At 41.9% G+C, this 27,617-nt stretch overlaps 1 protein-coding gene across 1 annotated transcript in view; it reads right to left on the reverse strand.

Moving 5' to 3' along the window:
- kmt2cb (lysine (K)-specific methyltransferase 2Cb) overlaps positions 1-27,617 on the reverse strand; it is a gene marked incomplete at its 5' end in the record, with an annotated part of 190,869 nt that overhangs the window by 102,171 nt on the left and 61,081 nt on the right. The window contains one exon of the mRNA XM_084326982.1: positions 23,530-23,876. Coding sequence (XP_084183108.1) covers positions 23,530-23,876 — 347 coding nt within the window. The remainder of the gene's footprint in view (positions 1-23,529; positions 23,877-27,617) is intronic.

Raw genomic sequence — 27,617 nt, forward strand, 5'->3', positions numbered from 1 at the left:
GGGGGGCCTAAATATTAAAGGCAACCAACTTGTGTCTAGCCACGCCCAACTTGTGTCTAGCCACGCCCCCGCGGCGACACGGCAGCAGCAGAGCGGAGCGGTAGCTCCGCTCTGCCGCGGAGCTCTGTCGCGGCAGCATTATGTAGCAGTAATCCCCCCTCTTTTAACATCGACAACTAGCTCAACTGGTAGCGCCGCCTTGCTGCGGATCCTGCCGTCCGTTGGTGACACGTTCGATTCCCTTCAATTTTTTTTTTTTTTTAACGTGCATTCTTTCGCCGGTTAAGTTTAGGCATGTTAACTTTAAGCATTGTTTCGGAGTTGGTTAAGGTTAAGGTTAGGCATTGTTTCGGAGTTGGTTAAGGTTAGAAGGGTTAAGTTTAGGCGCTGTTAAGGAGCTGGTTAAGGTTAGAGTTTGTCTTAGAGAATGGCAATATTCTTTCGGAGTTGGTTATGGTTAAGGTTAAGGTTAGGCATTGTTTCGGAGTTGGTTAAGGTTAAGGTTAAAGGATAACTCCACTATTTTGGGAAATTAGCTTATTTAACATCTTCCCTGGAGTTAGACAAGAAGATGCATACCTTTTTTGTCTCTGTGCGTGCATTTTAGCTTTGGGAATAGATGCTCCGTTAGCATAGCTTAGCTTCATCACTGGAAGTGAGGCAGGACAGTAGCCTTACAGTGCCTTACAGTGTATTGCAAGGTCTGACATTGACCAAACTTGATATGCATGACCTTGGTGGGCTCTAGGTCAACTCCTGAAAAGGGGGTCAATGTCAGACCTTGCAATCAAAAGTTAGGGGCGCACTGAAATTATGGCAAGGGTTATTAGCCCCCTAACTTTTGATTGCAAAGTCTGACATTGACCCCCTTTTCAGGAGTTGACCTAGAGCCCACCAAGGTCATGCATATCAAGTTTGGTCAATGTCAGACCTTGCAATACACTGTAAGGCACTGTAAGGCTACTGTCCTGCCTCACTTCCAGTGATGAAGCTAAGCTATGCTAACGGAGCATCTATTCCCAAAGCTAAAATGCACGCACAGAGACAAAAAAGGTATGCATCTTCTTGTCTAACTCCAGGGAAGATGTTAAATAAGCTAATTTCCCAAAATAGTGGAGTTATCCTTTAAGGTTAGGCATTGTTTCGGAGTTGGTTAAGGTTAGAAGGGTTAAGTTTAGACGCTGTTAAGGAGCTGGTTAAGGTTAGAGTTTGTCTTAGAGAATGGCAATAGACAGCCTATTTCCGCGCTGCAGCTCTCTCGCGCTGCCGCGGTCACATGGGCGTAGTGGCCAATCAGAGAAACGCTAAACACAATATTCACTTTGTCACACTCCTCAAATATCGGCATGTAACTCGAGAACAACCACTGAGCGGATTTTGTCGCCTGAAATGGCAATCGACAGGCAACAAATAGGGCTTTAATTCTATATATATATTGTATTAAAGGAAATGCAGACCAGAGCCACTAGAGGTCAGCAAAGTGGCACGTTGCAAATCGTCCTCAAGAGGGCCCACATGTGGGCCCTTGCACGTTAACACTTTGGGTGCCGGGAAACGCTTAAACACGTCATTCCCGGCCATGCTCAAGTTGCCGAAGACGCTTTACAGCGTCTTTAATATCAATATTTCAAAAATCTGGGATCGGATTTATATGTCCCCTCCGCTGGCCTGAGATCCACCAGGAGGACCCACTGAGCTCTCTGGCGGTTCAGGAGCGCCATCTGGTGGCCGATCGGCGCAATCGCTTAACAGGAAGTGCCGTAGAGGTTGTGCTGGACGGCCGTATTACTTCCGGGCACTCGGTACATGTCCCGGGACTCTGGCTCGTCACACTACATAGCGATCGATTGCCAATAACTCGATAAACAACATGATTTGGACGTATATACCATTATACAAGCTGGAGATGGACCGGGTAAATCTACATCCCATAATGATAACATTTCTACTCTACGATGATCGCCCAACGGCGCGCGGAGACTGGGGTGAGTTTTAGCGTGTAAAGTTACCGTCTTCGATACTAACTGCTATTATCAACATTTGACCCACATTAGATGATTGGTATAACGCTGCCCACGGAATTATAAACGCCCCCTAGCCCATCCGGTCAACATCAGATGACGTGTAGTAACTTCTAGAAGTACGTCTAGTTGGAATTTTTTATATCGCGCTGATTGCCATAAAACTGTATTGCATCATCAATATAATGTATTTGGGGCTATAGATCACGTTCTGGAGAAAGCTACAGAAAGAGATGAAAACATACTTATACATTAGACCAGTGATTCCCAACCTGGGGTCCGCGGACCCCCTGGGGTCCGCCAGGGGGCGCAGGGGGTCCGCCAGACCACAGATGATTTGAGGTCTTTTTTTTTTGATTTTTTTTTGATTTTTTTTTTTTTATATATATTTTTTTTCATCAGAAGCATGAATAGTCTCTCCACTACAATAAAAAATAAAGATAAATAAACATCTAGACATGATTTTTGAACGTTAACAGTAGGCTACCGGGTAGCCGCTAAAACGCGAATCAGTTGACTGTATCACTTTCTGTAGCTAGCCTAGCACGCTAGTTAACTTTCTCGGCTCGTCTGCAGTCAGCCGCCAGAGGCGAAAATGTGTGACAAACGAAAAGGAGATGACGGCAGCTCATCTGCAAAAAAAGTTAGGACCTACAGCAATCGCGAAAATTACATCACCATGGGCTTCACTGAGGGACCAGACAAACGACCTGAGTGTGTGATTTGTGGAGAAAAGTTGGCAAACTCGAGCCTGAAGCCCAGCAAGCTGAAGAGACATCAGGCGTCTAAGCACCCAGAAACCGTTGGGAAGGATCCAGACTTTTTTCGGAGGAAAGAACAGTCTCTCAAGGCGAACAAGCCTGTTGATGTTAGAGTAGCGTGGAGCAGGGGTGGCAGTGATTTACAGAAGGCTACCGAAGCCTCCTTTGAGTGTTCGCTTTTACAGAAGGCTACCGAAGCCTCCTTTGAGTGTTCGCTTTTAATTGCAAAAGCAAAGAAACCGCACAATATTGGCGAGCAGCTCATCAAACCAGCCTGCATCAAAATGGTTTAGAAACTGTGCGGCCCACAGGTGGCGGATAAACTAAAATCAGTACCACTCAATGAACAATGTAGTGAAAGACCGAATTGATAAGATGTCAAGTGATTGCGAGCAGCAGCTGTCAGAAAAGCTTAGAAAGGGTCCATTTGCCATACAACTTGATGAAACTACAACTGTCGCAGACGAGGCTGTGCTCATCGTTTATGTGCAATATATTGAAAATGAGGATCTGAAGCAGGACATTCTCATGTCAGTCAACCTTACTACCACCACTCGAGGTGAGGATATTTTTACTGCAGTGGATTCTTACTTCATTCAACATAAATGCAAACCGTTCACCATTAGGGCCTGATTTGAGAGGATGAATACAGGATTTGAATATTGGCCAACATTTTTAAATACATATGGTGCAAGATTAGATTTGTTGATTGAAGGCACAAGTCAAAGAAGCATAGTGGGTCTAATTATGATGCATATGCCTGTGTATAAGCAGTTTGTTATTAAAATGACAAAAAAAAGGTATTAAACCCAGCTAGGACAGATTCTCTCTGCTACTGATTGGAATTTCCTGTCTCATATTTAGTTTAATTTGTTGCATTGATTTGTTCCATAAATGCAAACCGTTCACCATTAGGGACTGATTTGAGAGGATGAATACAGGATTTGAATATTGGCCAAACATTTTGAAATGCATATGGTGCAAGATGAGATTTGTTGATTGAAGGCACAAGTTAAAGAAGCATAGTGGGTCTAATTGTGATGCATATGCCTGTGTATAAGCAGTTTGTTATTAAAATGACAAAAAAAAGGTATTAAACCCAGCTAGGACAGATTCTCTCTGCTACTGATTGGAATTTCCTGTCTCATATTTAGTTTAATTTGTTGCATTGATTTGTTCCATAAATGCAAACCGTTCACCATTAGGGACTGATTTTAGAGGATGAATACAGGATTTGAATATTGGCCAAACATTTTGAAATGCATATGGTGCAAGATGAGATTTGTTGATTGAAGGCACAAGTTAAAGAAGCATAGTGGGTCTAATTGTGATGCATATGCCTGTGTATAAGCAGTTTGTTATTAAAATGAAAAAAAAAAAAGTATTTTATGGTATCTTATTAGGAGGGGGTCCGCGAATTTCATCAGAGATGTTTGGGGGTCCCTGGGGGGAAAAAGGTTGGGAACCACTGCATTAGACCATACTTTACTATGAATATGTGAATGAAAAAGTTTAACGTTGCTACACAATGAACAATACATATAGGACTTTGAATGGGCCCTAATAATGGCAATGTAGCAATAGAATTTAAAAATGTATAGCCCTGCAAAGAAGGGGACTTTCTCTATAGACAAATAGAGCCGGCAACCTACGGTTGATAATGAATTTAACCCATGGCAGCCAAAGTGTTAAGAGGTTGGTTAATGTTGTGTTTCTTTTTCAAATATAGCCAAGAGTAAAGACCTTAACACTTTAGTTGCCAAAGGACGAGTTTAGGCGTCCTTCCCCACCATGCTCAAGTTGCCGAAGACGGCGTAACTCGTCTTTGATATCAATATTTCAAAAATCTGTGATCGGAATCATATTTCCTTTCCGGGGTCCTGAGACACAAGTGTGATCTCCTCTCAATCCTCTAGCGGTTCAAGACCGCCATCTGGTAGCCAATCGGCAGATCGAAAAAAACGGATGTTACCTTTAACCCGGCAGGACTCACTCCATATGTGGTCCGGGCACTCGCTAATGTTAGAGAGACTCAGTCTTCACACAGTGAACATCGATCGCTGCAAATAACTCGAAAAAACAACATGATTTGGACGTATATATTATTATACAACCTGGAAATGGACCGGATATTTCTACATCCCATAATAGGAAAATGTCTGTTCCACACTCATCGCCCAACGGCGCGAGGAAGATACGGTAAGATTCAGCGTTATTTTTCAATGTGTACGATACTAACTGCTATGATGAACATTTGACCCACATTAGATGAATGGTATAACGCTGCCCACGGAATTATAAACGCCCCCTCGGCCATCCGGTCAACATCAGATGACGTGTAGTAACTTCCAGAAGTACGTGCCGTTGAAATTTATTATCTGGCACAGATCGCTATCAAACTGTATTTCATCATCAATATAATGCATTTGGAGCTATAAATCACGTTCTGGAGAAAGCTGCAGAAAGAGATGAAAACATACTTATACATTAGAGTAGACCATATTTTAGTATGAATATGTGAATGAAAAAGTTTAACGTTGCTTCACCCTGAACAATACATATAGGACTTTGAATGGGCCCTAATAATGGCAATCTAGCAATAGGATTTAAAAAGTTATAGCCCTGCAAAGAAGGGGAACTTCTCCATAGACAAATAGAGCTGGCAACCCATGGTATATAATGAATTTAACCTCCGGCACCCAAAGTGTTAACTAGGGCTGGGCGATAAAACGATAACGATAACTATCGCGATAAATTATTTCCTCGAAATAAACATGAAACGTGGTCGCAAAGTTTCGATATATCGATTTTCCAAGCTTGGATATGAGCACACGCACTAACAACCAATCGGTGAAGGAGATGGCCGACAGCGAAGGAGACCCGCTACCTCTGGGTAGTAAACAAGGCTGGCTAGGATAATTAGCTTGCACGCAGCTATTTTATAGTTTACGTGCCGAGTGGGTGTGTGGCGTGAATTCTGAGGCCGCGGTTAGAGTAATGTGGGGTATGCGGTGGACGTCGTTGCAATGTATTGGGGCGGAACGGAGTATTTTATGGTGAAAGTTAGTACATTGTCATGGGATACACCGCTTGCTCTGGCTAACTGCTAACGTGCGCGGACTGATGACGACATCAACTCGAGACATTCGCAGCAGCAAAACAAGTCTATTAATAGCCCGTCCATCGGCGCCGGGCATAAGAAGTTAATTAAACTTGACAGAAATTATTTCGACGATAATTATCGATATCGAATTATATGAAAATAATTTTATAATTTTATCGCAATAACGTTTTTGGCCATATCGCCCAGCCCTAACCTTAACCCTATCAAAACCCTATCAAAGTGTATATTTTCATTTTTACCAATGTTTTTAAGATTTACCGAAAATAAAAATGTATCGGAAAAATGCGAATTATATCTCTTTTATCGTAAAACCGTGAGGAAATGACTAAATCCAGATTTAACACTGCCACTCCTATCCATAGATTTATGATTTGGCCATAATAAGGTCAAGTTCTTCTTAATTCTAGCTTAGCCTCTGGCACTGTCCCCGCCATGCTTTAAACACAGTCGTCCAACCTCAAACCTCAAAAACATAACCATAACCTCTAAGAAATAAGAGAAAATTGTCCTGTCACAATTACAACAATTCCTGAATACCAACAAAATCATTGATCCGTTTCAATCACGGTTCCAAGCCCTCCACAGCACTGCAACTCTGTTAAAGGTAACACATGATCTGTTACTCTCTTGATTCTGCAGAAAATGCCATCTTGGTTTTACTAGATCTTAGTGCTGCCTTCAACAGTGTGGAGCATGATATCCTTTTGACACGCCTCAAACAGTGGGTTGATATTAAGGGTACAGCACTAAACTGGTTTAAATCCTATCTAAAATATAGGACATTCATAGATCAGTTTTTCTATGTCACCTATGGGCAGGGCCGCCTCAGGGGGTGTGCGAGCAGTGCGGTCGCACAGGGCCTCGCGGGAAGGGGGGCCTCGCAAAAAAAAAAATAAAAAAAAAATATATTTTTTATTTATTTTTTTTGCGAGGCCCCCCTTCCCGCGAGGCCCTTTTTCATCACAGACCTAAAATCTAGTTTTGCTTATATGCTTATATATTTCACATTAGACACATTTGTAGAATGTGTCTGACTTGTTCCTGCCTCTGCGGCTCTGCAGACTGCAGTTTTCCGGTTTCTGCGGCTTTGCTGCTCTACAGATTTTAGGATAGTGTTTCCGGGCTCTTCTCCCGTCCGCCGTAATACACCAAATAGAAGAAGAAGAAGAAGACACACGAGGTAGAGGGATGATCTAATTCAGCGCTGGGCCAAGAAAGTCTCCTTCCAACTTTACCATTGGCATTGATACTGCGTTATGGTGAGTCAACCTATTATTATATTCCCGCCGTGGACCTATCTCTCTCTCTCTCTCTCTGGAGCCAAACTGGCCGACTAGCTAATAGTACTACTAGTAGCTAACGGTGTGTGCCTGGTGTCAGCACCTGGCTGTATGTAGCCGCATAGCTTGCTTCTGCGTTAGCTAATGGTTAGCGATAGCCTGGTTGAGCTAACTGTTAGCCAGTTAGCTGTTTAGCTTCGACGTTAACTGCCGGCTGCGCTCGGCTGGGAACGTTCGTTTGATGCTATCAGTTAGCCTTGAGTTAGCTGTTAGCTTGTGCTACGACCATTGACATTAGCCGTGAGAATAGCAGGGGGTTCTGGCACTCTGACTACGACATCATCTTTGACAGAAGATGTAGTCGGGCCTGCACCATGACAAGGCTCTGGCACTGGCAGCTTATTTTTGTCCCGACAGCGAGAGGCCTTTCGTCAACGTGGAGACCTGTGTTACGGCCTTTCGCCCTGCGTTCCTTGGTGCAGGTAAGATTAATGAAAATGTCATGACATTACCCCACTCTTCCTTCCTTCCCCTCCCGAATGTTTTGTTAATAACGATGTTTTTTTCCAGGCAAAACATATGCTACTTCACAACATTTGGAGATACGACATGTGCTGTGTGTGAATGTCTTGGTCGTTTGTGTAGCTTGGGTAGCGTTGGACCGTTGGCCAAAGCTGTGTGTGGCCTGGTGTCACAGTACCTGGCTAGCCTATTTAGCTGATGTCGGCCATTGGCTCCTTGCTGCTTTGGTTTCTCTGGTATAGACCCTCTTCTCTTTGGATTTAAGTGTTGATCTTTGTCCTTTTGGATCTCTCATACATGCTCTCTCTCTAACACACACACATGCTCTCTCTCTCTCTCATACATGCTCTCTCTCTAACACACATGCTCTCTCTCTCTCTCTCTTTCTAACACACACAGTCTGCCTATGGCGGCCTTTCTCGATGGCTAGGCTGTGCTCGCTGAGTCTGTATCGTCAAGGATCTTCAGTCACAGTGCTCAGGTATTCTGCCACTGTTTACTCTCTGTTTAGGGCCAAATAGCATTTCAATTTCTTTCCAATGTGTCTCTCTCTCTCTCTCTCTCTCTCTCTCTTGGATTTAAGTGTTGATCTTTGTCCTTTTGGATCTCTCATACATGCTCTCTCTCTAACACACACATGTTCTCTCTCTCTCTCTCTCTTTCTAACACACACAGTCTGCCTATGGCGGCCTTTCTCGATGGCTAGGCTGTGCTCGCTGAGTCTGTATAGTCAAGGATCTTCAGTCACAGTGCTCAGGTATTCTGCCACTGTGTACTCTCTGTTTAGGGCCATATATATCTCTCTCTCTCTCTCTCTCTCTCTCTCTCTCTCTCTCTCTCTCTCTCTCTCTCTCTCCTCTCTCTCTCTCTCTCTCTCTCTCTCTCTCTCTCTCTCTCTCTCTCTCTCTCTCTCTCTCCTCTCTCTCTCCTCTCTCTCTCTCTCTCTCTCTCTCTCTCTCTCTCTCTCTCTCTCTCTCTCCCTCTTCTCTCTCTCTCTCTCTCTCTCTCTCTCTCTCTCTCTCTCTCTCTCTCTCTCTCTCTCTCTCTCTCTCTCTCTACACTGTATATTGACTGTAGAACAGGAGCTCTCTCTCGCTCTCTCTTTTGCTATATGTTGACTGTATCATGCCCCGCCTCGGGCAGCGCTATTATTTAAGAATATGTTGACTGTATTGAGAAAAAAAAAAAAAAAAAAAAAAAAAAGATATATATAATTTTTGTATTTTATTTTTTTCAACCTTTTGGGGGGGGGGGGCTCGCGTTAAATCTCGCACAGGGCCTCGCATTTCTCCCAGGCGGCCCTGCCTATGGGTCCCTCTGGGATCCATTCTGATGCCAGTTCTATTCTGCCTGTACATGCTGCTCCCTCTTGGAAACATTATTAGAAAGTATAACATCTCCTGCCACTTTCATGCCGATTCACAGCTGTACCTCGCACTAAAAGTAATTATCTTTGGTTGCTCTAAGTCCAGAGACCATCTCACCAGTAAGCTAGGCCCCCTCACCCCACATGTGAAGTCACATGCAAAAAACCTGAACCTCGTCTTGACAAGCAAATCCGTTCTGTTGTTAAAATAGTTCAGTTAAGAACCTTTTAGAAACTCAAGCCACCTCCGTCATTCTGTGATATGGGAAGTTTTTCTGACTTTTTGCAACCGGCACTTTGGCGACCCCTAGTGGCTCAGGTGTGCATATTTTGTAATACAATATATATATATCGAATTGAAGGCTTTTTTGTTGCCTGTCGATAGCGATAAAATCCGACAAAATCTGTTCAGCGGTTCTCGAGTTACATGCCGGCATTTGAGGCTTGTGCAAAGTACCACGGTATTGCGCAAAATACCACTCCCGACTCAGGCTGCAGTAGTTCCGTCAATCTAGATCCGATCTTGAAATGATTGTGGATCGTTGTAGCCAATGAGTGTGGCTTCCAATGATACCCCCAGTGGGGATGTATGAATCTAGGTGACAAACTAAATTCTTTAACACTTGAGTGCCACAGACGCGTTGTCGTTAGTTCATGCCGCCAGTTGAATGCCAGCAACGCTATATAGCGTTTGTTGTATTTTTTTATTAGCGATTTGAATTCATATTTCATCAATCGAGCCTCACGCTAGTGTTGCAGACTCTCTGAGCTCCATTGGGAAAATACCGCTCCCTATCGTCTCTCCCTGTGTAACTGCACCCCATTAGATTAGACTGATGAAGGGGGGGGGGGGGGGGCAGTTTCCTCATTTTACTTTTCCGTCAAGCCAACTGAAGGATCCAAGTGATCGTCGAGCCGCAAAACAACGTGGAATACATATTTACAGTACCCAACGCTGAATCAATAAACACGATCGATATTTGGAATGGCGATCAGGAATTGGAATAATCTTTTTGGAGAACATCTGATCTGAGGTAAGCAATTTATTTTACCAGTCTTGGGGTAATCGGATCTGTTTTGACCTATATATCAGCGTGTGCCCTATGTGTGTGTGTGTGCGCGCTGATCAGGAAATGAGAATATATTTTTCAGATCGCTTATATAGCGTGCATAAGTACACATATACTATCGATAATCTAGCGTTTATTTGAAAACGATTCATAAATAGGCCGAAAAATGACAGTTTTTTGCGTATGCCAGAATATTCCAGTAAATGCCGTTTATCACGGAATCTATATATTTTTCAGAAAAACGAGGGCTTTTCAAAATGCTGTAAAACGGAAATGAACCGATTAAAAAACAATCCGTTTCGACAATGTTGACTGCAAACAAGTCATTGATAAACGACTGGCAGATTAGACACATAGCCATAATTTAAGACAGAGATTATGCGTTTAGAGCGTTATCATTGAAGTGGGTGGTGGCATTCAACCACGTTTTACCATGTTTAACAAGTGGCAACCAAAGTGTTAAGAGGAAGATAAAAACAGCCAAATGAATTGAAGTCTATGAAAAAACTGAGTTTTTCTTTGTACACAGTTTACCAAAATCACTCCTAATCACTCATTTCTAAATGGATCTTTATGAAATTTGGATATGTACTACATAACGCATCAGGCTATGGCTCCGTCTGGATTTGTAAGCCATACCACCTTCTGGGGAAATACTACCTCTGGACTACTAACTACTACAGAAAAACTTGAGTAACAAGTTTTTCTACAACTCAAGTTCAAACCTATGTTACTCTATTACATTAGCACTAAAAGTGACTTTTCTTTTATAGCATGTGCTATAAGTATAAAGTATGTTGTTTTGGTTTGCAAAAAAAGTATGCAGTCCTCAAACTAAAACTAAAATGGGCAGGTTAAGAGGTTAAAGACCTTGCTAATAATTTTCAATGGTCAGGCCCCATCTTCTATCACAGACATTATTCATTGGCACTCAGCTCCTAGGTCTGTTAGATCCGACAACAAATCTCTCTTGTATGTCCCAATGGTCACAACTAAGACTAAAAGCCAAATCTGACAGCGCCTTTGCAGTTTCTGCTCCATGATTGTGGAACCAGTTGTATTAGTATTAGATGTGCACCCTCCACCTCCGTTTTTAAATCTAGACTACATTTTATTCACTGGCCTTTTTGGCCTACTAATCTCTCAATCGGTTGTCATGTCTACAATACTGTATTTGTACCTTGTCGTTTACTGTTGTCGTTAGTATGTTTCTCTTTGTGTTTTTCTTTTAGTACTTTGGTGCTGTTCCTTTGTATGGCACTCGGATTAGCTTAAGCTGTGTTTTGATGTGCTCTAGAAATAAACTTTACTTATGATGACAGAATGACATTGCTTGTTAACACTGCGAGGAGGCATTATTTTGGTAAAAACAAATTTAAAACCTAATACAACTATTGGAAATGGATTCTTAAAGAAGTGTTATGCATGTTCATACTTGAATTTGAAAACGACTAGAAAACTAAACACAGTGAACATGTCATTAGTAAGCTGTGGGGACCAACCTGGTTCTGAACCGGTCAGGTTTTGGTTGGCAGACGGTTCAGTAACCTGCTGCTCCACGTCAGCTGCTCCCACTGAGACTTCTAAAAATAAAAAATATATCTTATAGGTCTTATAAATGGCCCTTTCCAGTGTTTAGAATTGTTTTATAGCAATGGGGGTTAGTATCAATGGGTCTGTGTCTCCTTTTACCATTTTGGCGGATTGCTCTAATTCAGTTGAGACAATCTCCTCCCAGAGTGAATTAGGTCATTCTGATTTGACTCGCAATGCGATGTAGCAAGGAGCTGATTGAGCTGATTGTGATCTGATTGGCCCTGTGGTTGTAGTCACCGCCCACAATCAACAATTCGCTCAACAACAGAGCGAGTGGAATTACTTCCTCAAACAGAGGGTGCCGAGAGACAGCAGAGAACGAGCAGCGAGAGAGAGGGAGAGAGAGATAGAGGGACAGAGAGAGAGATAGAGATAGAGAGAGATAGAGATAGAGAGGGAGAGAGAGAGAGAGAGAGAGAGAGAGAGAGAGAGAGAGAGAGAGAGAGAGAGAGAGACCGCTCGCAGGAGTGTGTGTACATGCGTGTGCGCGCAGGGCTAGTGTGGGTCTGGGATATCACTGTCAAAATATCTTTGACTCCCACGCGCATGCCCATATTGCGATCCGTGCAATAATAATCACAGGGGTATATATTGTCATTTGAAACAAGTTACCAATGCATTGTCCCGTGGGATTATGCCCCCCCGCGGCGAAATTAATTAGTATCGCCCTCAATCTTTCTATCTCTCTCTCTGTCTGCCAGTCGCAGACTGGGTGACTGTCATTCAAAGCGAGTATGGGTGGAGCCCAGCCAAAACAGCTTGGAATCTTGAAGTCGAAAATCTTTGCTTTTGAGTACTTGATTAAAAATATAAAACAATGAATTTCTTTGACAAAAACTTTACAGATGTGTTCCATAGACTCACAGGAATTGTGTAAAGTTGCCCGAATAGTGAAAGGAATAGCAATGCATGTCCCCTTTAACACTTTCAGCACCAATCACGAGTATACTGGCCGACAAGCGTTGAGCGCCAATAACAAGTGAACTAGTTTTTAGATCCTTTGATCTTTTTCCTCTGATCCCCCTTCTAAATCATCATCCGGATCATTCTAGCCATCCCTGCCTGGCTCGTTTGTATACATTGGAATTGCAATGCCGATCGAATATCACCAGGTGGCAGTATCGTCTGTGTCTTAACTGGAATTGCATTGGCGTGGATACACGTCTTCCTTTTTGGTAGGGGCTCCTCCTCCTGCTTGAACAGAGATTCACATTGATCGTCTCGAAATTCCGTTGCCTAAGCATATTTTACCATCGAAACGTTTATAGACATATACACTGGTAATCGCGATGGCGATGCAATCACTTGGAATTATTATATCTATGGAAAAACTACAAACTACAGTGTGTAGAAACTAGAAACAAACTATTTTTTCCATGTTGGACCAAAAAGTAGTGTCTGCCAAATGAGCCACACCATTGTCTCCACAGCTATAATACAGAACACACACACACAGTTCTGCAAACATTGTGAAACACTGCGGAAATGACTATTTTAAAATGGCCTTCTAGCGGCAGAGATGGGGATTAAGCGTGGCGCTGAAAGTGTTAAGAGAGAACACTCGTATCTGATCTAAAACCATTACCCTATCCAAATAAATAATTAGGATAATTGTATATTTATTAAAGGGGAACTATTTTACTATTTCTTTCACTATTTGGGCACTTTTACACAATTCCTGTGAGTCTATGGAACACCTCTGTAATATATATATTTTTTTTATTCATTGTTTTGTATTTCTAATCAAGTCCTCAAAAACAGCATTTTTCTACCTCAAGATCTCGAGCTGTTTTGAGCCTGGGCTCCTAAACCACTGTGTGGCTGCGCCGCCTCTTGAACATTAACATGCAGCAGTGACTATATGACATCACATATATGCACATTTTCAAACGACTCAGTTCAGTGAGGGTGAATATTGTGAGAGGAGAATTGGAAGAATGCGCCAATATGAGAATTTTGAGACATAGATCATATTAATATAAGTTCACATAGCTAGGAAACAATGCTAAACACTCAAAAAGGCCATTTATAAGATAGTTCCCCTTTAAGAGACAATGGATATTTGTGTAGGCCATTTTTACTGAGTCCATAAAAAACACTATACGAATATTACGAGAAAAGGGAAACAAATTAGGTGGAGATTTTAAACTTAAATTACTTGCGACCCAACTGGCAGAGAGGAAAGACTATTTGCCACAATTGGACTTAATTCCACAACCAACTCAAACCTAACGGCAAAAGAAACACAGCTTTGATATGAAACACAGAATATTGGCAGACCTGTGATTGTCCCCCCCCCCCATAAAACCGCTTGGGATTTTTCAAGCCAAATGGCCCAAATAGCCAGTCATCCATTATTTACTCATTAATCTATCATATAAATCCTTAAATTCCTTATGTCAGAGATCCATTAAGCATCCATCTATTAAAGCCAAAAGTGGAAAAGGGGATTTTATGGGTCAATATTAGCTTAGGTTAACAAACCTAGCCTGGAATGTCATAGATGCAGTCAATTTTCTCTGTCCACTTCGATGAGCGGTTACATAGCCTAGGCTACAAAAAGTAAATGGATGTCGAACGGTGACAGGAATGGAAGGAGCTGGCACTCAGGCAACGGAAGCAATCACAACTGCATGACAAGTAAGTCCAGCCTAGCCTACATCATGGGTTACATTTTGGAATTAATCTAATGCTTTTTTGCGACCTTCCCCGTTTGGTGCTGTATCAAAGCCATCTATACATTACATTGATCTGGTATGAATAGAACTACTCATTCCTGGCTACCAGGCACCCTCACATTGAGCCAGAATTCTGCCAGGCAGCCTCTTGACAGTACAGATAGCCTAGTCTTAACGATGCAGCCACCATTTCAATCCACGAGTTCCCATGTCACCCTGATCCCAACACACGCATGCACCTGCTAAGCATCTCTGCCAGGGACGGGAGTAACCATGACAACCAATATCTCAGGGTCTGTGCGCTGTGGGCTCATGACTGTGTAGCTCGCAGGTGCACATCCGGCGCCGATGCCAGAAAGTCAATTAGGAGATGGGGGTTCAAACCATTTCCAACCTTCAACTATTGACCAAGACAAACACACGTCCTCATTCACATAAAAGCCCAGCTCCCTATAATCATCCTCGCTGGAAGAGGCAATGGGTAAAAGACAAACAGAGGGCTCCAATTAATGCAGCTGAGGCCTAATGTCGGTTCTAATTTGTGCTCTCAGGATGGATCTAACAGTGTCCTGTCAGTGGAGTCATGATAAGCTTGCTGTTAAGCCCAGAGGAGAGGAGGATCCGAGCAGGTGACGACAGCTCTGTTTAATGACATGTAATTACATTACACAGGCAGGCGGTCAGTGGCTGAGTGGCAGCAGTGTTGTGATATCACAGAGCCAAGCCTCCGAGGCAACGCAGCGATACACACAACTTCAGATGCCTGTGGTTGATTATTCTGCTATTGCTATAATGACACGTGTTAGATTGTGTCTTCTTGATTGTTTTATTATTAGTTTGCAGTGTACTATAGGTATAATTAGGCACAGGCCTAATTCTTTATAATTGTTTAAAACAAATAGAGAATTTATTTGCAGGCTGACCCATTTGCATTTATGCTATAATTTATTAATTGTTATATATGGGAATAGTTTTTCTTTCAGCACAAATACATTTTTAACAGTGCAGCTTGAGGTTTTTAGGTCAAATCAAATTCCAAATATGAAAATAGATTATGAATGTGTCGATCGAATGATCAAATATTCACACAGGCCTAATTAAAAATATTCTTTACAGTCCAATTTTCTATTTCAATTTTTAAGCACCTCTTTTGCATATTTTTGCTGTATTCTGTGCTTTTATGTCTGTTCCCTGGCAGAATAGCTGACACCCTGGTGTACACCTATAGGGTACTCTGATGAGAAGAAGAAGAAGAAGAAGAAGAAGAAGAAGAAGAAGAAGAAGAAGAAGAAGAAGAAGAAGAAGAAGAAGAAGAAGAAGAAGAAGAAGAAGAAGAAGAAGAAGAAGAAGAAGAAGAAGAAGAAGAAGAAGAAGAAGAAGAAGAAGAAGAAGAAGAAGAAGAAGAAGAAGAAGAAGAAGAAGAAGAAGAAGAAGAAGAAGAAGAAGAAGAAGAAGAAGAAGAAGAAGAAGAAGAAGAAGAAGAAGAAGAAGAAGAAGAAGAAGAAGAAGAAGAAGAAGAAGAAGAAGAAGAAGAAGAAGAAGAAGAAGAAGATTAACCACACAGAAATCAAAGATCAGGGCCAACTAAAACTAATTTTGTTCTCTATATAACTTAAAGGTCCTCTAATGTTAAATAAGAAGAATACAAGAATACAAATAAACAAGCCATTCAGAATTGCAGCCAACATTGACATAATGACTGACCAATCACAGACCAATCACAATATTTTCATTGCATATGGGTGGTCCTTGACTTCTGTGTCTCCATTTTTCAAACGGTTCACCAAAACGGTTCAATAAAAATGTGTTTCTGACAACATTTTAGGGGAGAAATAGGATATGCAGTTGCTGGAGTTTGATCTGAATTCCGTGAGCCCGATGCGTGCGTGCTCAAGCGTGGGAAGCCGCGGCTCATTTGCATTTAAAGCTACAGGCACAGAAACAGCCCGTCTGGAATCAGGACTGAAACAGGACTGAGTATTATATAGGCATGCTAGAATGCATAATCTGAGTGGTATTTTCAGGTCTTCAAAGACATGTTTTGGGGACCTTTCATTTATTGTAGAATACGAAAAGTCAACCCTGTTAAGATTCAAGAACATTACATTCAAATTTTCTTTAAAGGGCAGAGTGGAGGGAGAGTACTCATAACTCATAATCCACTGGCACATTTGGCAGAATAAGAAAGAATGTTCAGCTGAAGCTTTTCGGTGCTCAGTATAAAGTTAAACCTCCTATGGATTCCCTCAGATCAATAGAAATCAAAGAGAGCCCACCGCCCGGCGCTTATTTACAAGAAACGTGTGTAATTTGAAAATGACAGCATCAGTCTAACCCGCAACTGCAACTGCATTACATGAATAGTTGTCTGTGCAACGCTAGCCTAAGAGTGAAAATGTATGGTGAGTATGAGTATGAGTGTATGTGTATGTGTATGTGTATCGGGGTGTAAAGTACTTGAGTAATTGTACTTCGTTACAATACTTAAGTACTGTTTTGGGGGATTTGTACTTTACTCGAGTATTATTAGGTTTGTATACTTTGTACTTTTACTCCATTACATTTCAGAGAAAAAATACATACTTTTTACTCCTTACATTTAAAATGCAGACCTACAAAGTACAAAGTACAAATCTCACAGGTCCAACCATTTAATTAGTATATTTTAATTGTTTATCTGGCCGAACTAACGTTAACGTTATTAATCCTGCGACCGCAGGTAAACAGCCAATCAAATCCCCATCAATGGAAAATGAACCCGCCCATACCCATGCTGATTGGTCCTTGTGCAACACTAGAAAGCAGGGATCTTTGATTAAACACCTGCTATCAGAAGAATAGACAGTCAGATCCGCATTATGCTGTGGTTAATATTGTGATATTATTCAGGGTACTCCAGTATTTTGTCTTCTGTCTGTCTTCAGCATTGTCTATCGCAGAACACATTCCATTGTGGGCAGAGTGTATGCTTGGTTTCATTCCAGCCTTGCCTAAACACCAGCTGATGATTTCACTAATTGGCTCACCTCTTCAACTAACTCACCTGGTGCAATGTATAGTTAAAATGAAAACTTGGCCCACGATGGAATGAATTTGAGACCCCTGGTCTATCCCTTTCAAAAAAAAATTTACTTTTACTTTTTAGTACTTAAGTACATTTAAAAGTAGGACTTTTTGACTTTTACTCAAGTGTGTTTTTAGCCAGATACTTTGACTTTTACTTGAGTCAGATTTTGAGACGGTACCCATACTTTCACTTAAGTATAATTTCTGGGTACTTTTTACACCCCTGTGTGTATGTGTATGTGTATGTGTATGTGTGTGTGTGTGTGTATGCGCGTGTGTGTTTGTTTGCATGGGGGGTCCTTGAGGGGATTCCAAGAGGCCCCAGCAAAATTAGACTTACGGTATTTCATTCACTAGAAGTTAGCACTGAAAAAATACGCCAAAAGTGGCATTTTTTTTTACTTGAACTTGAGGACTGCATACATTTTTTGCAAAACAAAATACTATACTTTATACTTATGCACATGCATGAGCCTGGTCTCTTTTGAAAGATAACATTCTTAAGTTTCTGATACAATAAAGAAAATTCACATTTAGTGCTAATGAAATAGAGTAACATAGGTCTGAACTTGAGTTGTAGAAAAACTTGTTACTCACGTTTTTCTGTAGTAGTTGAAATATCCAAAAGTTCTACTGTAAATGTTTGTATGTCATGTCAAAAAATAATAATAAAAAATATGTGTTCACAAAAAAAAGAAATATCCAAAAGCAATTTCCCAAAAAATTGGTATGGCTGAAAAAACAGCCTGGCCAAATGAGTGACTGAGCTAAAGTCTGCTAAAGACTTTGGTGCACGCCTCACATATCGGCATGTAACTCGAGAACCGCTGAACGGATTTTGTTGCCTAAAACGGCAATCGACAGGCAACAAATAGGGCTTTAATTCGATATATATATTGTATTAAAAAATATGCACACCCGAGTCGATTTGCCCGCCGGTCCTCAAGAGGGCCCGTATATACGGGGCGTTGCGTGTTAACACTTTCAGTGCCACGGACGACATAACTCGTTTTATCAGCCCCCCCGTTGAGTGCCGAAGATGACAAATATCGTTTTATTAGCGATCTGAATTCATATTTCATCAACCGAGTCTCCCGTTGGTACACCAGCCCCTACAGGAGCTCAGATTGGAAAAAAAGCGCCCCCTATCGTCTATCCCTGTGTAACTGCAGGTCAGTCGCTTAGACTGACCTGGGATCTGTAGATCTCGCTCCTTGTGCTGGCGAGCAGTTTGCTCAAGAACGATCTGCTCGCGGGACGGGAATCAGCCTGGAATATATATTTACAGCAGCCAATAATCAATCAATGAGCGTGATCGATATTTGGAATGGCAATCAGGAATTGGAATAATCTTTTTGGAGAACATCTGATCTGAGGTAAGGAATCTATTTTACCAGTCTTGGGATAATCAGAGTTGTATTCGCTGAGATATCAACGTGTCCCCTATGTGTGATGTGGCTGTTTGGCTGTGATCGATCGCTGATGAGGAAATAAGAGAATCGATTTTTCAGCTCGCGTCTATAGCGTGCATACGTACACATATACTATCGATAATCTAGCGTTTATTTGAAAACGATTCATAAATAGGCCGAAAAATGACAACGTTTTTGTGTATTCTAGAATATTCCAGTAAATGTCTTTCATCATGGAATCTTTATATTTTCCTTGAAAACGAGGGCTTTTCAAAATGCTATAAAACGAAAATGAACCGATAAAAAAACAATCCGCTTCGACAATGTTGACTGCAAACGAGTCATTGATAAGCGACGGGCAGATTAGACACATAGCCATAATTTAAAACATAGATTAGGCGTTTTTAACGCTAACATTGAAGTGGATGGTGGCATTCAACAGGGTAAATCAACGTTAATCAAAGGCACTGATAGTGTTAAGAGGGTCATTTTGACTTTGTCATTACCAGAGGTTGTCCCTGTGTTAAACACATTTCCATGTGCATAGGTGTATAACGTGTAATGTACGTTTTGGTAGATCTCAGCCTACCTCTCATACTGCCACTGATGGGTGGGAAAAATACTCTTGAAACTTGAAAGTAGCTAGGAACAGGTAATTCACCCTTGTGAAAACGTCAACTTTCGCTAGTGTTACTGTATTACTCTACTACAAGCCAATCAAATTTGTGCATCAATTGGGAACACCCGGGAATTAATAACAAGTGCACGGAACTGAGTGCGGAAGTTTGCCGTTCAACCAATATGTTGAATATGGGTTTTTCAAAGGCTGATGCAGATAATTAGAAAGCAGGCTGTTATGATGATTTTCCTCTAAGGCAAGCTAGAGGCAAGTTTTTTTTTACACATCGGTATCGGTCCGATATCAAGATAGGGCCGATATAAAAAAAGAAAAGTGGCCGTAAATAGTTTCAAAATATCTAATTTCTGAAAATAAGTATAATTTTTATTAAATTTTTTTTTAAATAAGCGTTTTGGAAAATAGCTCTTTATTTGATTATCATAAAAAAGTGTTTTCTATACAGAGATATCGACATCAGTAAATATCGGTATCGGCCAGAACAGCAATATTAATATCGGTTATCGGTATCGGACACAATTTTCACATCGGTGCATCACTAATAATTCTCACTTTAGCATTAAAAGTGAGCCTGCTAAACTGGTCATGTTGGCAGGCAGATATCTGCCCTAGGTCTCCAGTCATTTCCCAGCTCTACCATTACACTGCTGGCAGCCAGACCATCACAGGCATATTAACACCAGCCAAACGCTGACAGTAAATCGTATTAGACACTATGGCAGGTAAACAACAACCACACTCGCTCGCTCCTATTCTAAAATACATTATGGCTGGTTGAGGAATTAAAAGTGTCCATGTATCCACTGACCCCAGGTGGCCAGTGGATGAGGGAGTTCCATGTCCTGCCATGGGCCAGAATGGAGATGCACAGGCCTAAGCCGCATACAGGCCAACAACAGGGCCCCGCAGCCTGTGAGGCAAGGAAGGTCTGTTGCCTAGGGAAACCAAGGAGAGGGGTACGTCTGGATGAAGGTTTGAAGTTACACTAGGGGATGGGGATGCTACCAGATGGTCTGGAACTGCAGTATATTGTTTTTTTTCTACAGAGAAACCCACCAGACAAATGCTCCCTCAGGTAGGAATGTGTCCCACTCAGAATAATCAAAGACGTTTAAATCGGGACCGTTACAATGGTGTTTTTATGGAAAGAAAGAAATATCATTCCCACGTTTCACAATTATAAATGCAAACTGATTAGCCGACAAAATCAACTAAAGTATTCAATCTAAGCATTGATCATGAACACTGCTTATATGTGTTCTCAAGAGATACCAGATTTTTTTTTATTCGATACGATGTCAGGTTTAGTATCACTTTGGTGTTACCTAACGCACCCTCAGCATATCCCTGTCCGGTCGAGACAAGAAATCGGCACCACGGAATGTGTAAGATGAACAGTATTGATTGTGCCCGGGCTGGGGCTGCCCACACAAAACACAAAGAAGCATAGCAACATGGAATAGCTGATATAAGAAAAAAAAGAAATAGAATTATCCAGAGTGGTACAAACATACTGTACTTAACAGAGGTTATACTTCGCTCTGCATAGCAAGGCATTATACTGGCAAAAAGTCAGACTCAGCATTTTATGTGAAATTGTTGAACAGTAGGAATGGAGATTTCACTGCACGTGCACGCCATATGTCTGTGAAGCCCAGGAGGAATTCAGGTTAAAGTATCAAAACATTCAGAAAACAAATTACAAATCCATTTTCATGCCAGAATATTGTTTTTTGAGTATTGAAATTTCCGTAAGCAACTCTCTTGCTTATGCCTCAGAGTGCTATAATGCAACGCGCAAACTAATAAGAGGTCAACAATGACAGAATAATCGATTACTCTGTAATAACAACTTCAGAACAATCAACCACAAGGATCTGAAGTTGAGCTCGACCCTCCTCGCAGGTTAAACAGAGGATCAATTCTCATCACACAGACTGCCAACATGCGATCTATGTCCCCGGGCGACAGGAGGGGAAAACAAAGTGCTTTTAATTTTCAAAGTGAAGAATCACAAAGACAATGGAGTTGCTTTAATCTACTGCTACTAGAACACCATCTGGTTATTGGTGTGGGCCTCAGAAAGCCTCATAATGAATGCTTGTATTTCTAATGTGTGGTACTGCAGAGAATGAGAGAGTGGTTCTCTCTGGTCTTCGTCCAGGCAATAACCAGCCCCCCCCCGCCCTCACCCCACCCTCTTTATCTGCCACAACTGGGGATGTAAAGCTTCTTCGGGGATACTGCTCAACCTTGAGCTGCCTGGCCAAAATTCATACGTGCATCTACGTGGCTGCAGACTAAAATACAGAATCATCCTAATTGTGTACTAAAACATGTACTGGGACTGCCCACCAGTTAAGATATTCTGGAAAGAGGTGACCCAGCAATTATCAAATCTCTTAACTTGGAATATACCTGTACACCCCTCTGTATTACTGCTGAATGATGTTTTTGAGTGTGCAGTACATCCACAGCTAAAGAGATTGGTTTTATCGGGTATCACAGTGGCTAAAAAGCTGATAGCATCACAATGGTTCCAACCGGAAAAAATGTGCCGAAAGGTCAGGATTATTACATATCTCGATGTGATCTATCAAGAAATATCTACAGCAAGAATTTTGGGTCTCAACGAATCCAAAATGACATTGTGGTTAGAAGTGGTGGAGAAAATAAAAGCTAGCATATAATGGTAATGTCTGGTTAGGAGCGAGGGAAAATGGATGGATTATCCAATGGGGGGTCCGGGAGGGGGGGGTACGAGCTAGAGCATATGTGTGTAGGTGTGACGTACATGGGTACGTGGGTTGGTCATTACCATTATTACTGTATTTATGACACCATCTGAACATCAGGTTAGTATATGTAAATATGTTATGTTTTGTATGTGATGTGTGTGTGTGTGCATGATAGCTAATGCTGTCTCTTTTTCTCTTCCCGTCAGGTGCCGCCCGTCCCTACACTGAAGAGTGCTGATTGCCTAATGAATGACAGCTGATGGCAATCACCTCGAGAGGGACGGGTGAACAAATACCTGACAGCACACACACGTCTGGGCGCCTCATTTGAATCACTGCCACGTTCCAGAGTGGAGTGAGGAGGTTGCCTTCTCGCCTAGCTGTATTGTGGAGCGATACTGTGTGGCTTGGTGCCATTTACCACTTGGTGTGGATTAATCCTCCTAGTTGTGGTGTCCTATGATGGACACGTTGATATTTTGTGTTTGTTTGTATGTATACCTTGTTTGTTCTCCCCTACCTTTTTCCCTGATCACCATGGAGGAGGTTTAAAGCCCTACCTCCATTAAATATATGATTTACTATTTGGAAAACGTCTGGTGTTGTGTCTTTCTTACCTACCTGGGACAATGTTTTAAGAGCATTTACTGAGAGAGGCTGTTTCTTGTTCATGTGCAGCCGGCTCCAGTTACTATTCTGTGTGGTCATCAGACCTTTGTACATGACAGTAGGTTTTTAGATAACAGGTATTAAGGGTATATCCTGTATAAGACAATTAATTAAAATGTGATTTCATTGGATGTGCACTGTCAACTAATGCTTGTATATCTTATTGTGTGTTGTCATGTTTGTTTATGTGTTTGTTTAAAAAATAATAAAGAAATAAAATACAAAAGAATCATCCTAATTTGCTCGGTTTCTGATTACCTACCACAAAGGCTGGTGTGTGCGTGCGTGCGTGCGTGCGTGCCTGCGTGCGTGTGGGTGTGGGTGTGGGTGTGTGTGTGTGTGTGTGTGTGTGATCTTGGATGCTTAGCTGGACTCCCTGGCTTGTGTACAATCTTGTAATACTGAGAAATAATAAGCCAGTCGACAAACAAATCACTCACGCTCTGACGAGTCCACCTGCCAGACATTCAGTAGGGACACTATGCAGAGAAACAGGAGATTTCAAGAAACGCACACACACACACACACACACAGAGCAAGCAAGTTATCTCCCTTAGTGTAATCTAGCCCTCTTGGAACAAAGGCTCACCAGGATTCTCAGCTGACGTGGCCAGTCTCTCCTCCTCCTCCTGGACGGGCTCAGAATCCGTGTGCAATGGAAGTGGGAGTAATTCCGGTTCTGGGTCATTGTGCATTTCGGGAGGCAGCTGAGTGCCAGGCTCTAGGTCCGTGTGCGTTTGAGCCAGCTGTAGGCCTGCTTCAGAGTCTGTGTGCGTTGAGGCCGGCTGCGGGCTGAGCTCTGGGCCTGTGTCCATGTCTTCTGGCTGTAGGGCCTGCTCTGAAGCGGCTGGCCTGCAGTTGGAACAAACATAGTGCTCCCTGGGCTGGATGTCTGCTTGGCCTGAGTTCTGACGCTCGCACTCCAGGTGTAGCCATCTGAGGGGAGAGGGGAAAGATTAACACTTTGAATGCCCAAAACGACATAACACGTGTTATCAGCCCGCCCCCTGAATGCCCACCACGCCAATTAGCGCGATTTTTTTTTATTAGCGATCTGAATTCATATTTCATCAACCGAGTCTACCGTTGGGAAACCAGCCCCATCAGGAGCTCAGATGTGAAAAAGCGCCCCCTATCGTCTCCCAGATGGTAATGCACCCTTTTGAAATGGACTCAATGAAATCCGGAATCCACATTTTACTTCTCACGCATTTAACCAGAGATGATCCCAGTCATTGTGGACCATCAGAACAGCGTGTACTATGTGTTTACAGTATGTAGCATTAGATCAATAAAAGCGATCGATTTTTGGAATGGCGATCAGGAATTGGAATAATCTTTTTGGATAACATCTGGTCTCAGGTAAGGAATCTATTTGACCAGTCTTAGGATAATCAGACCTGTTTTCACGGAGATATAAGCTTTTCCCCTATGTGTGATGTGGCTGTTTGGCTGTGCGAGCAATCAGGAAATATATCAGATCAGATATCAGATCGCCTATATAGCGTGCATACGTACACATATACTATCGATAATCTTTATTTATTTGAAAACGATTCATAAATAGGCCGAAAAATTAGAACGTTTGTGTATTCTAGAATATTCTGTTTATTATGGAATCTTTTTATACATAGCCATAATTTAAAACATAGATTAGGCCAGGGGTGGCCAACCAGTCAGAGACTAAGAGCCACAAAAAATACTGTGGTATCACAAAGAGCCACACTATATACCAGCGTTTCTCAACCTTTTTCTTCAGTCACGGCACCCTTCATGTGTTTATAGGTCTCACCCTCTGGCCTCTGAAGTTGCTAATGTCTTTTTTATTTGGGCCTCACAGGGTTAAAAGTACCCTGTGAGACCCACGGTTGCAAAATTACAAAATCACTTCTAGCCATTTAAAAAAATAATGTTTATTTAAAAAAATGTAAAGGGGAACTATTTTACTATTTCTTTCACTATTTGGGCACTTTTACACAATTCCTGTGAGTCTATGGAACACCTAGGTTTTTTTCAAAAAAATTAAAATGCATTGTTTTGTATTTCTAATCAAGTACTCAAAAACCGCATTTTTCTACCTCAAGATCTTAAGCCATTTTGAGGCTGGGCTCCAACCACTGTGTGGCCTGGTGCCAACTGCCACATCAACTGCCACATTATTATGCAGCTGAGAAATCTCTGACATCACACATATGCACATTTTCAGATGACTCAGTTCAGTGAGGGTGAATATTGTGAGAGGAGAATTGAAAGAATGCGCCAATATGAGAATTAGAGACATAGATCCTATTAATATAAGTCCACATAGCTAAGAAACAATGGTAAACACTGAAAAAGGCCATTTATAAGATAGTTCCCCTTTAAGCACATGTATAGTCAATTGGTCCTGTTGTTCAGCCTCACAATGCTATTTGATAGTAAATGTGTTTATATGTCCCACCCTCTGGCCTCTGAAGTTGCTAATGTATTTTTAATTTGGGCCTCACAGGGTTAACCTCTTAAGCCCAAGATATACAGTAAAAGTGTATATTTTCAGCATTACTTTTGTTTACCAATTATTTTAACTGTTATTAGTGAAATATAAGATTATAGAAATCTCAGGGCATTGAGTCGGAAACCGGCGCATATTGACAGGAGGAAGTGGCACATCCAAAAGTGAGTGTAGTCTTTTGAAGGAAGAGACTCGGGGCACACCAGCCCCTGTCAATCATCTGACTTCTGGATTTACTTTTTTATTTCTCTTATTTTTTGGGATTATCTCCCACAAACCTGAACGTTATTGCCATAAAACAGAACGCAGTTAGTTTCTCTACCTTTCTGTGAACGTCTTGCAAAAAACGGTATTGCAATATGATGAAAAATGGTGGAGAAATTTACATTATAAAAAAAATGGCAGAATTCAGTACTGTATCTACAAAACAGTACTGAGGTCTGGTAAATTTTAGCATGGTGTTATTCACAGTCAAAGATAATTTTTTTTTTAAATAGAATTGATATTCTCCTTTGGTTCATTACAATTTACTCAAGCCTAGTAACAGACACACTATTTCTGACACTGATCCATATATGTCCCTAGATTCAGATACCAAGAACATGCAAATGGACCATTTAAAAAAAATCAATGTTTATTCTACGTCCTTATGGAATGAGTGACGTTATAAAAAAAAAAAAAAAAAAAAAAAAATTATGGGTGGAAGAGCCGCACATTGACGGGCAAAGAGCCGCATGTGGCTCGCGAGTCGCGGGTTGGCCACCCCTGGATTAGGCGATATTAACGCTAACATTGAAGTGGATGGTGGGCATTCAAGCACTAAATCATGCGCCCCCTGCTGGCACTGAAAGAGTTAAAGGGTATTTTCAGTCCACAACACCAGATCTCATCATACTCTTCACCTAAAATGTTGTCTATAAACCTAACCCTAACCTCGGGCAGGGACGCGAGAAGTCCGCGGGGGGGGGGGGGGGGGGGGGGCTGAGATATCGATCGTTTTTGATAATTTTTTTTTTTTATATAATTTTATTTTTATATAAAATATATATATTATTATAATTATACTTGTAGTTGTATTGTCTGCGAGACATCGCCACCACGCAACACGTCAAAATGCTCGCTATCTGCAAACAGCTCCACTGTCACGTCATAACCAACACTCTCGTTCACTAGAGGATACTATTATGAATTGAAAATGGGGGACCCTGATGTAAACAAGACGAAAGTCTTTCTCTGGTCTGCATCCCCTTAACAATTGTATGTATTGAGCTGTACTGTACCCATTCTGCAATCTGTTAATAAACTTTTCAATCAAAACCACTGCCCAACTCCGCGCTCTGAGTGTTCTGATGCACACATCACAGCCCAGCTTACCCCACCTGGCTGTTGCGCCCTCCCTCTGCAATTCGTTCCCCGCATACATGATCGCCGGCATGCAAACGGTCTTCGATCACCCTCCCGGGGGCTCGGATAGTTCTGCTGGCTTGTTCATATATTCCTTTACTGCGAATTCAGCGTCCCAAAAGTTAACTATCCCAGGCAGGGCGCAGGGCTGTGTCTATTTTTTTTACCAACGAATTTCCAGTTCCGCGTTGACGCTTCCAGGCCGCGTCTATTCGAATCCCAACCGGTTCATGCGTCGGCTACACGCTGATAATAACACCGCATTATCGAGACAGCGCCCCTATGACGATCTGAATGAATTCCAAGAGTAGGGTAAATCTGCAGTGCCGTTCCGCTCTGTGACATGAGTAGCCTCGGTTACAAATTTGGAATAAAATCCAAAACAACCTTGCAGTTGCAGTTACACTCCCATCCAGCAGGGGGTGCTGCAGCCCCTGCCGCACCCCCCCTTCTCGCGTCCTTGACCTCGGGGGAAACCTCACACTAGAGATACAAAGGAATACGTTTGTGATCATCGAATATGTTTGTGATTTTTCCTAAGGTCTGTCCGAAAGTCTCCACCGACAGTCTGGATGAAACTATGGAACATCCTTCTATCCGTTACCTTCGCCTGGTTCATCTAGACTAGAACGTCCCTTGAGTTTTTTCTTGCAGAACAGCGGGTTGCAATAAGCACAGCTCTGACGCTCACTGCAGCAGAGAACGAGAGCCGTGGAGACAACACTAAATAATGGGCCTATTTCACGTTTTGAGAGCAAATTCTATGATTTCAACAAAGCCGT

This window comes from Notolepis coatsorum (assembly GCF_963971535.1).
Source record: "Notolepis coatsorum genome assembly, chromosome: 13".
Classification (NCBI taxonomy): Eukaryota; Metazoa; Chordata; class Actinopteri; order Aulopiformes; family Paralepididae; genus Notolepis; species Notolepis coatsorum.